At 41.2% G+C, this 11,692-nt stretch overlaps 1 protein-coding gene and 1 long non-coding RNA gene across 3 annotated transcripts in view; both read left to right on the top strand.

The window, feature by feature from the left end:
- The first annotated feature begins 38 nt into the window (after positions 1-38).
- The window catches only part of PSTK (phosphoseryl-tRNA kinase), a 26,850-nt gene continuing 15,196 nt past the window's right edge, over positions 39-11,692 (top strand). Inside the window, exon 1 of one of the 2 annotated variants that reach the window (XM_036827910.1) lies at positions 39-206. In XM_036827910.1, coding sequence (XP_036683805.1) covers positions 150-206 — 57 coding nt within the window. In that variant the 5' untranslated portion in view covers positions 39-149. The remainder of the gene's footprint in view (positions 207-11,692) is intronic. The other variant, XM_036827909.1, reaches the window with a different exon arrangement.
- LOC118882337 lies at positions 255-4,406 on the top strand. The gene is made up of 2 exons (XR_005016763.1): positions 255-404; positions 4,359-4,406. It is a non-coding gene; the product is annotated as an uncharacterized LOC118882337 (long non-coding RNA).

Raw genomic sequence — 11,692 nt, 5'->3', positions numbered from 1 at the left:
CAAAATATGCGGGTGGGGGGGAGGGTGGAGAGCTGGAGTCCGGCGCATGCGCACTGACTGCCTGGTCCAGCTGCTGGGCTGTGCGCAGGCGCGGTGCGGCGCCCGTGGGAACCCAGTGGTGGTTTGACGTTGGCCTCAGAAATGTGTGGATGAAGGTGGCTGGGCTGACCCTCAGGATTGGTCCGGTGAGGAGAGTACGTCGTGAGGTAGGTGTGGTGTCGTGGCTCTCGAGACCTGCAGGACCTTGTCCCGACCCTGTCTGTCTGTGGCGCGGACGCCGAGCCTTTCCGCGGAGTGCGGTGAGGTGCGGGGGGCTGGGGACGCGGCGGCCGGGCGGTGGAGTCGGCTTTTCAGGAAGCCCTCAGCCCGCGCCGCAGACGCGCTCTCTCCTCCGAGGGTGTCAGGTGGGTGCCGGTCGTTCGGCTTTAGCTGAGGAGGAGGTTGGGACGGTGTTCCCCTTGGTGTGGGGCCGGGGCGGGTGGCGTGTGAGGAAGGTCTGTGGCCCTGGGGCTTCGCCCTGTCAGGTGGCGCGGGCCGCCCTCGTGTCCCCCGGGCCGGGTGGAAGGTGGAGAAAGGCCTGGGCCCGAAGGGGGGTGGGGTCTGCCCTCCCGGCCCCGGGCAGAGCGAGCAGGACGGCGGCCTCGGGTCTGCGGTGGAGCAGAATGCGAGCTGGACCTGAAGGACCCTGAAGCTTTGGGTCCGGAGAAGTGGGAGCGGGTGGCTCTTTCCCGATGCCCCCGGGATAGGAAGGTAGATGGTCCCTCCCCACCACCGCTCTCTGTCCCCTTCCTGAAGAGGCCTGTGCAGATGAGTTTTCCACCTTTTGAAAGAAAAAAAGGGAGCTAGAACATAGAAAAGTGGGATGTCAGAGTTCCAAAGGCCTTGAGTGTAAAGGGCCTAATTTGCAAAGGTGTTTTAATACTCCAGACGCATTCTCGGTTGTCTTCATCAGTATTTTTGTCTTATAGTTCCTGCTTCCTGTATATTAACCTTAATTCACAGTACCAGCTTTGGACAGCCCAAAGAAAATAGGCTCTTCTTCAGAAACACCCATCTCCACTTTAAGGAGCCAGGTCAATACTGTCAAGTGGACTTTGACTTTCTTGAATAAGGCTGAATGACCAAGAGTCAGGAAATTAGACTCCTATGGTCTCCCCTTTTTTTTTCGCACAGCCAGTAAATTACCAAATCTTGGTTTTCTTAGAGGAAACCTATTCTTTCTTCATCTCTGCTTCTTCTGTTTTCAAGCACTAGCTTTCATTTGAACAGTTCCAGGAGCTTCTTTACTGTCATTAGCCTTCCTTCTCAACCACTTCCACTCCATCCTCTGCACTGCCCTCTGGTGCTTGTTGCTCTTGACCGAGTACAGCCTTTGTACCTTGACTCCCGCCTGCCTCCCTGCCCTCCCGTCTCCCCCACCTTTGCGCAGACTTTTCCCTCTGGAATGCCTGTTCTTTTGGAACAGGGAAAATCCTGTTCATCGTTCAAAATGAAGCAGATCTCCACTCTGCTATAGAATTAAACTCATTCCTCTGTACGACTCTTATACTTTTAATTTATGTTAGAGAAAAACCCAAACTGGACAGTAAAAGCAGATTTTATTCAGAACTATATAATAGGGGAAAAGACCTCAGTGTAGGACCAGGCTCAATTCTGAATACAGCATGGACAAGTGAGAATTTAAAGCCAAGGAGCAGGGTAGGGGGGTCAGTGGATAGAAAATTACTAATGAGAAACCTCAAGGGTCTAGATGATTGTGCCTGAACCTACCTAACAGAATTCTTGCTGGTGAGAGGCCAGGGTTATTAGACATCACCCAGGGGATGATGGAAGATGAGGAACCTGATTAGCTATCAAGGGTGGTCAGATATGGAGGATGGGGGATCTTGCTAAATTGACTTAGCAGTGTTCTTGCTAAAACTAGATTTTACAAGGAAATGCCCAGATGAGCCTAGGAGAAGGTTCAGGAGCCTGAATAAAGTTTGGCCAAGCAAGAATCTTTGTCAGGTACTATGATTCTCTTATGGTTTCAAACTTTATCAGTTTACATATTTGTGTTCCCTACTATGTAGGCTTGCTGAGATTAATAATTATTTTATGCCTGGTAAAGGTGTTGAGTACAGGTTTGTTGTATGGAATTGATAGATTGGTGAGAGTTGGCTGGCAGCTTTATCACAAAATAAGAGATGCAGAAAAAGGCAAAAATAGTAAATTCAAGCTTATGCTTTTTTCCTCAAAGGCAGGGTGGTGGTTGTTCAGAACTGACCTCACTCTTAATATGATAAATTACTCTCGTCATGAATTGCAACTGATATTTTTGCCCTATTTTTCCCCTTGAAATAAATCATAAAATATATGTTGGAAACTTACCACCAATATTACTAGGATGTACTATGCAATTCTTTCACTCACTTAAAGTTTATTACAGCTTAATGTGTAAGAACTCAATATGCTCTTTAGAGGCATATTTCCAATCTGTTTTCAGAATATGAACCAATGCATATTTGAAAGGTACATTTTAGAAAGAAGTGACTTGTGGTATTAATTTTTTTGGGCCCATTCATTTAGTAATATGACAATTGAGGTGTTGACCATCTTAATTTTAAGTAGAATGAGTTCTTACTGTATTTGCCCTGCCTTTTACCCAGGAGTATACTTCCCAGCAAGGTGGTTATAGGAACTTAACTTTCCTCCCAGCTGGTACCACTTGAGTTGTGCCTCTTCTCCCTTCCCGTTCTTTCTGGTCCCTGCAGGCCCTATGGTTGCCTGGAGTTCCTTCTTCTCACCCTGCCTCAGTGCTGGACCTGCAGTTAAGTTAGAAGCGGGAAAGAAAGAGTAACCTTCCTACCCCTTTTTCCCCAACTTCATTTATAGCTGCTCGCCACCGCCACGTCATTTATAACCTCTGTTCTGGTTAGTCCAATATTGCTGGACTGTATACAGTTTTCAGTACAGCCTGGCTTCAGCCTTTCTGAAGACATATAGGAATTATGGGGAAGCTCTTGATGTGTAGCTGAATCTGCCTACATCCATGATTATCACCTGTATGACACCTTCTTATCCTAAAGCTGTTTTTGTAGTAAAGGGTTAACTTGTTAAGCGTGGGATGTTCAAAACTTGCCCACATTCCAAAGAAAGACCTGGTTCCGGACCAACTCCTGTCTTATCCTCTAAGCTGCTGGAATATCTGCTTAATAAAATTGTCTTTTTAACTATGGGCCTCAGCCCCGCCAGCTAGGTTATGCTAACAGTGTGATGTGTGGTGAGGGCTATACTCTTTTTTTTTTTTAATATAAATTTATTTACTTATTTTTGGCTGCTTTGGGTCTTTGTTGCTGGGCACGGGCTTTCTCTAGTTGCGGCGAGTGGGGGCTACTCTTCATTGTGGCATGTGGGCTTCTCATTGCGGTGGCTTCTCTTGTTGCGGAGCACGGGCTCTAGGGCACATGGGCTTCAGTAGTTGTGGCACACGGGCTCAGTAGTTGTGGCTCGCAGACCCTAGAGCGCAGGCTCAGTAGTTGTGGCGCATGGGCTTAGTTGCTCTGCAGCATGTGGCAACTTCCCGGCCCTGGGCTCGAACCCATGTCCCCTGCATGGGCAGGTGGATTCTTAGCCACTGCGCCACCAGGGAAGCCCCCAGGGCTATACTCTTTTAGTTTGGCCTCTGAAGAGGCTGAAGACTAAGAAACTAATGTCAGCACATTGGTGCTCCATGCCTACCTGATTGACCCCCAATAAAAACCTTGAACACCAAGACTCAGGTGAGCTTCCTTGGTTGGCAATACTCTGCACATGCTGTCACACATCATTGCTGGATGCTTGCACCTGGTTTCTCTTGGACTCTGCTCCATGTGCCTTTGCTTTGCTAACTTTAGTCTGTATCCTTTCGTGTTTAAGAATCTGTTACAAGGCACAAACAGCAACAAGACTTGAAGAATTGTGCATTCTTCCATTAGTAACAGCAGTTAATTCTAAGTGGGGGAAGTAGTAGAGTTTTATTAGGAGATAGTGTGTGCAGCTTTAAAAAAGAACCCTGCACTACTGTTACATGCTTTTCTTGCTTCCCTGTCTCTGCCCACTGTCACTACCCTAGAGTCTTAGTAAAGAGAAGAATTAAAATTGGGGAAAAGATTTCTTTAAAGATACAAATATAGGTATTGGGGGTAAGGTAGGTAGTAATCACATAACCATGTTTTACTGCTAACTGTACATGCCTTATAACAGATTCTTAAACACTCTGGGTTTCAGAACCTCTTTATACCCTTAAACTGTTGAAAACTGCAAAGAGCTTTTGTTTATGTGGGTTTTATCTTCTACATTAAAAAAAATTAACAACCTTATTCTGCTTGGATCTACAGTAATATACACTAATGTGAACGAATCCAGTAAAAAGAGTGGCTTGAAAAGTAACCAGCATGAATAACATGGTATCATCTACGGAAAAATCCACTCCAGCTTCAGAATACCTGGCTTAAAAAGAACTTTCATAATGGACCCATTTCATGGGATTGTTTTATCCTGCATTCTTGGGGTCTTAGACTGCTTACCTAGAGTTTTAAGATCTATGTGAACTAACTCTTCTTTTGGTAAGTTAATAATGAAATAAAATAGTATCCAAGCTAAATCAACTATTGGATGTGTTTTATTATTTTTTGTTATGTTTTTGTGACACTTGTACATGGTGAAGAAGTAACTGAGCAAAAATTCTACATAGTATGTTCACAACTCATTTTGAATATTGTGTGTTTTTTATAAAAATTACCTGTCTTTATGTATAATTGTAGAATTTTGAGGTATGTTTATTAAAGTCCTTCCAGGGATATGTTGTACTATTAGATTGCAGGTTAAGGGGAAGCTATAGAATCCTTTTTACCAGTTTTACCTTTGATAGTTGTGCTTTTATATACAACATAATGTGAACAGCCAATGTAAATTTTTAAAATTTGTAGTTATATTTATCTCTGTGCTGTGCACATTTTATTTTTCTCACTTTCTCTCCTCAAATAAATTATGAGCTTTTTTTAACACCAGACGATGTCTTTATTTATGTGTGAATCCCCAGCATTTAAGGCAGTATTTGGTACACAAATACCAAGTGAACATTGAATGGTTAACTTTCGCATTGTTAAAATACGAGGCTCATTTATTAGGCTTTCGAGGGGGTTGATTGTTTTAAACATCTTTATAATAATTTTAAACATATGACACCATGATGGAAGTAAGGAAACAGTGAAAATCTCTGTTGGAAATCTCTAGGAATTGCTTTCTTCTGAGAAAATTGTTTTGGAAGCTTAAGAAACCAAGGAATTGACATCGGTTTCATCTGTGAGCCAGAGGTTGGTAGCATTCAGATTCTTCTTAGCAGAACTGCTTCTTGTACCTTTGATCTTTCCTCACACACTTTGGTGGTTCTTAGGGTTAGTGAGATTGATGATTATTCTGGGTCTAAGTACCCACTTTCAGCATATTAGGTCATTTACTTTGCTTTCATCCTAACAATACCAGGAGCAAAGTGGTCTTTGGGAAATCAGAAAAACACTAGATACTAGTGTTAGTTCAAGATTTGGTAACATTTGAGTATCTGGCTCACACTTTAGGCTATCTTTATTAGGTTTTTTTAAAGAAGCTAAGAAGGAAGATAAGACTGGTGACATGATTCAGCTGGAAATGACATTGATGGTGATTATAGAAAAGGAGCGAATAAGCTTATAATTTTTACTTTGTCATAAAAACTTTAGAGGAGGAGTTATTGAAATGGGTATGAGCAATACCTCATTGGAGAGTAAAGTAAGGAAGTTCATTTTCATGGACCTATAAGTGGGTGGCAGCCAAGGAGACCAGCATTTACTAAGTGTCTACTAGGCCACAAAGTAAACATGTATTAGTTAATCTTCTCAGCAACTACAAGTGAGATTTTGGAGAGGTTGTGAACAATGCCATGCTATCAGAGTCATTTGGAGGTTAAGGTAAAGCAGTTCAAGGTCTTTTTAAAAGTAAAAATCTGTTCGTGACTAGAAAGGGGTTCCAGAAGGCTTAGCTCTAGGGATCAGTAAAGAAAAGAGAAGATGGACAAAAGTGGTGAGGGATGAGGTCTTATGGCTCTTGCTATGTTTAAATAAACCTGGGCTTTGGCAGTTAGACTGTTAGCAATTTCTGTTAGTGATTAAAGAACTTGAGTGCTGAGTTGGTGGAAAACAGTGTTAAAAGTAACTAGAGGAGAAAATCTGCTTCTGAAGATACTGGGGATGTCAAAAGGTGGAATCTCAGATTTTCTAAGTCCCCTTAAGAGGACTTCATTCATTATACAGATCAGAAACTTAAACCCAGAGTTGTCACACATTGCTTTTTCTGCTCACTTGCTCTCAGATGAATACAGTTCCCCTTAAGGTCAACTAACATGTTTGGAACAGGCAGCTGGATCACAGTGAATTGAAAGCTCTCATGAGAAGAACAGAATGAACACCCCCAACATGGGAAGATTTAGCTAAAGCTAAAATTGGAACTGGGTGCTGGGTACCTCCTACAGCCCATGTGGTAGTCTAGGTGAGGCAAGAGTCCCATGCAATGCCTGTGGCTGTGAGTGGCAGAACTGATAGAACAGAACCAGCAAAGTAAGGTCAGTCAAGCAGTCTCACCCCAAGTTCAAAGCAGAGTGACTGCTCCAGCATGAAGGATTACTGACCAACCTCCATTCTCTGCTGAGTATCAGAAGGAACAGAATGATGACAACTAACACTGCCCGTGTGATGTAATCAATCTAATAGTGATTTAAATCAAGTTTAACAATAAATCCTAAACAGGAGTGATCTGTGTGCCTTCAGGTTATGTGTTAATATGTGAGGGAAAATGGGTCACAAATGTCTCTTGAGGATGGCCCACTTGACTATATAAATTCTGGAGGAAAGGGAGAAACTCTGAGTTAGATATATGTGAGTTATCACTTGCTTTCTTTGATAAGGAGATAGTACATTCTTAAGATCATTCTCAAGAAGAGAATGATTTTGTGGCACACCTTTACACTCTCAGAGGTGTGTAGTATTTCCTCCACTGAAGTACAGCCAAGAGTAGCTCCCTTCCCTAGGGCCAAGTGGTCAGCCCTGGGGCTGAGGGAAGAAGGGAGTGTGTGGAGCCGGACATAGTTCACATACCCAAGTGGTCTGGGCCCCATTATTTGACCCAAAAATTCACCCACCTGGACTCTCAAATATTCTGTCTCTGGTACTAAATGCAATGTTACCATGTTGGCACCCTGCTAATTTAAGAGACCACATATTCAGTAAGTATCTCATCACATTATTGTCCTTTTCTAGGTCTCAGGTGAGAGTGAGGTCTGTGAAGAAAGCTTTATAAATTCAGGGTTGTACTCTAATTATGGCTGTATGCCAACATCACATGCTTATTTTTGAACCTGTCCTTGAAGAGCATGTCTTTTTAGATAGTGGACACCTAAACTTGCAGTCATAATAGTTCGTTTTGATGTTCTGAAATATAAAACAATTTTTATAAAAATTTTAAAAAATCATTTTGTTCCAAACAGGTTGTTAAAAAAGATAACTGGTCCAAAATAACTGGTGAATTCTACCAAACATTCAAAGAGGAAATTATATCGGTTCTTTTCAATCTCTTTGAGAAGATAGAAACAGAGGGAATACTTCCTAACTCATTCTATGAGACCAGCATTACCCTAATACCAAAACCAGACATTACAAGATATTACAAGAAAAGAACACCAAAGACCAGTATCTCTCATGAATACATATGCAAAAATCCTCAACCAAATATTAGCAAATTAAATCCAGCGATGTGTAGAAAGGATTAGACACCATGACCAAGTGGGGTTTATTCTAGGCATGCAAAGCTGGCTCAACATTTGAAAATTGAGTAATGTAATATATCAACAAGTTAAAGAAGAAAAGTCACAATCATATCAGTAGATGCAGAAAAAGCATTTGACAAAATCCAACATTTTCATCATGATAAAAAAAAAAAAAACTCTCAGCAAACTAGGAATAGAGGGGAACTACAACTTGATAAAGAACATCTACAGGGACTTCCCTGGTGGAGCAGTGGTTAAGAATCCGCCTGCCAATGCAGGGGACACAGGTTCGAGCCCTGGTCCAGGAAGATCCCACATTCCACAGAGCAACTAAGCCCGTGGGCCACAACTACTGAGCCCGTGTGCCACAACTACTGAAGCCCACGTGCCTAGAGCCTGTGCTCTGTAACAAGAGAAGCCACCACAGTGAGAAGCCCGTGCACCGCAACGAGGAGTAGCCCCCGCTCGCTGCAACTAAAGAAAGCCCATGTGCAGCAACGAAGACCCAACACAGCCAAAAATAAATAAATAAATTTTTAAAAAAAGAACATCTACAAAAAAACCTACAGCTAACATCATACTTAATGGTGAGAAACTAGATGCTTTCCCACAAAGATCAGGAACGAAGCAAGAATGCCTCACCACTCCTATTCAACATCATACTGGAAGCTCTAGCTAATGTAATAAGAAAAAGGAAATGAAAAGTATACAGATTGAGAAGGAAGAAAGAAAACTGTCTTTGATGACCTGTCTGTAGAAAATCCCAAAGAATCAACCAAAAACTCCTGGAACTAATAAGTGATTATGGAAAGGTTGCAGGACACAAGATTAACATACAAAAGTCAACTGCTTTCTTAACACTAGCAACGAACAAGTAGAATTTCAAATTTAAAACAATATGATTTACATTACACCCTAAAAATGAAATACTTGGTATGAACCTAACAACATTTGTGCAAGGTCTATGTGAGGAAAACTACAAAACTCTGATGACAGAAATCAAAGAAGGATTAAATGAAAGGAGATATTCCATGTTCATGGATAGAAAGCCTTAATGTTGTCAAGATGTCAATTCTTCCCAATTTCATCTATAGATTCAACACAATCTCAATCAAAAGTCCAGTAAGTTCTTTTGTGGATATCAACAAAATTATTCTAAAGTTTATATGGTGAGGCAAACTTAGAATAGCCAACACAGTATTGAAGGAGAAGAACCAAGTCAGAGGACTGACAGTACCCAACTTAACTGTACTGCTACAGTAATCAAGACAGTGTGGTATTGGCAAAAAGAATAGACAGATCAGTGGGCAGAATACAGAGCCCAGAAATAGACTCACACAAGTATAGTCAATTGATCTTTGACAAAGAAGCAAAGACAATGCAATGGAGGAAAAAAAGGTCTTCAGCAAAATGGAGGTGGAACAAACAGCTAACCACATGTAAAAAAAAAAAAAAAAATGTGATACAGGATTTTTATCTTCCACAAAAATTAATTCAAATGTAATCATAGACCTATATGCTAAATGCAAAACTATAAAACTTATAGAAGATAACATAGGAAAAAGATCTAGATGACTTTGGGTTTGGTGATGACATTTTAGATACAACTTTAAAGACACGATCCATGAAAGAAGTAATTGGTAAGCTGGAATTCATTAAAATGAAAAACTTCCACTCTGCCAAAGATAGTGTCAAGAGAACAAGAAGACAAGCCACAGACTGGGAGAAAATATTTGCAAAAGGACTGTTATCCGAAAGATACAAACAGCACTTACAACTCAACAGTAAGAAAATGAACAACCCAGTTTAAAAATGGGTAAAAGATCTGAACAAAAACCTCACCAGAGAAGATAGTCATCCCTCAGTATCCGCTGGAGATTGATTCCAGGACCCCCATGCATATGTGCTTGTTAGCAGCATAGAGTTAACTTCTTCCACCTGGTGGGGGTTTCAGTATCTGCAAAAGAGCTCAAAGGACTTGGCTCAGAATATTATCTATAACCCTTGAGGAGGAACTAAAGGTCCTTGACTTTGTTTAATGACTAAACTATTATTATTTTGTCTTGCTTGACTGTTTTCCTTTCTTTCTGCATTTTCTCACTTCTCTGATTAAATTTACTGTTTGGAACCTGGGGAAGGCCTAGGAGGCTAAAGTTTTTCTACAGACAAGAGGCAGGCGGAGGACATGATGAGGGGGGGGTCTGTTCTGGGAAGGCCCCACAGGGTCCTGTTTGGTTACACTGCCCACCTATTAGAATATTTTAAACCCTGACAACACCAAGTGCTGACAAAGATATGAAGCAACAAGAACTCTCATTCATTGCAGTGGGAATGCAAAATGATACAGCCACTTTGGAAGACAGTCTGTCACTTTCTTACAAAACTAACATACTCTTACCACAAGATCCAGTAATCACGCTCCTTGGTATTTACCCAAATAACATAAGTTGAAAATTTACGTCCATTTACGTCCATAAATGCACAGATGTTTATAGTAGCTTTATTCACAATTGCCAAAACTTGGAAGCAACCAAGATAACCTTTGTAGGTGAATGGATAAACTGTGATTCATCCGGACAGTCGAGTATCATTCAGTGCTTAAAAAGATACAAGCAATCAAGCCATGAAAGACGTGAAAGAAGCAAATATGAAAAGGCTGTATGATTCCAACTATATAACCTTTTGGAAAAGGCAAAACTATGGAGGCAGCAAAAAGATAAGCAGCTGCTGGGGTAGGGAGAGATGAATAGGTAGAGCACAGAGGATTTTTAGGGCAGTGAACCTATTCTGTATGACACTATAATAATGGATACATATCATCATACATTTGCCAAAACTCATGGAATGTATAACACCAAGAGTAAACCCTGTGTAAACTGTGGACTTCGGGCGATAGTGATGTGTAGGTTCATCGATTGTAACAAATGTACCACACTGGATGTTGATAGCCAGAGAGACTGGGGGTGGGGGGAGGTATATGTGAACTCTCTGTACTTTCTGCTCAATTTTGCTATGAACCTAAAACTGCTCTTTAAAAAGTCTATCTTAAAATAAGTAAACAAACAATAACCATGTTTAAACGAGAAAAAAAAAAGGTTGCCTAGGAAAAGGGGAGGAAATGAGTGTGAGTGTGGATAAGTGATGAAAAATAATAAATTAAGGAGAGGGATCTTGCACTGGGCCTATGACAATAATGTCATGAAATGAAAAGTATGTTTAATTCAATGCTCACCTTCAATCCAAGAGAAAGAAAATGAGATAATGTATGTGTACATGCTCTGTAATCACAAATATATCAGATTTAGCACTGGGTTATTGATTATATTTTGTCCCAGTATACACTGATTTTCACTCGTTCACATTTTAAACATAACTTCATATGACTAAGAAGTAATCTCCTAAAATAAGGTGAAAGATAGAAAATGAATTCAATTTTTCTACACCACATCCCCACAGAGGGAATTTGTTTTATACTTCTTCACAGCTTAGCATTTCTTTTTTTTTTTTAAGAATTCCTTTTATTTTTATTATTTATTTATTTATTCATTTATTTTTGGCTGTGTTGGGTCTTCGTTTCTATGCAAGGGCTTTCTCTAGTTGCGGCAAGCAGGGGCCGCTCTTCATCGCGGTGCGCGGGTTTCTCACTATCGCGGCCTCTTGTTGCGGAGCACAGGCTCCAGATGCGCAGGCTCAGTAGTTGTGGCTCACGGGCCCAGTTCCTCCGCGGCATGTAGGGATCTTCCCAGACCAGGGCTCGAACCCGTGTCCCCTCTATTGGCAGGCAGATTCTCAACCACTGCGCCACAAGGGAAGCCCTAGCGTTTCTTTTTTTTTTTTTTTTTTTTTTTATAGTTGGAATTTTTTTTTTTTTTTTTA

This window comes from Balaenoptera musculus, chromosome 16 (genome assembly GCF_009873245.2).
Source record: "Balaenoptera musculus isolate JJ_BM4_2016_0621 chromosome 16, mBalMus1.pri.v3, whole genome shotgun sequence".
NCBI classification, from domain to species: Eukaryota; Metazoa; Chordata; class Mammalia; order Artiodactyla; family Balaenopteridae; genus Balaenoptera; species Balaenoptera musculus.
The sequence above is the reverse complement of the archived record's forward strand: the minus strand, read 5'-3'. Positions and strand labels throughout refer to the sequence as shown.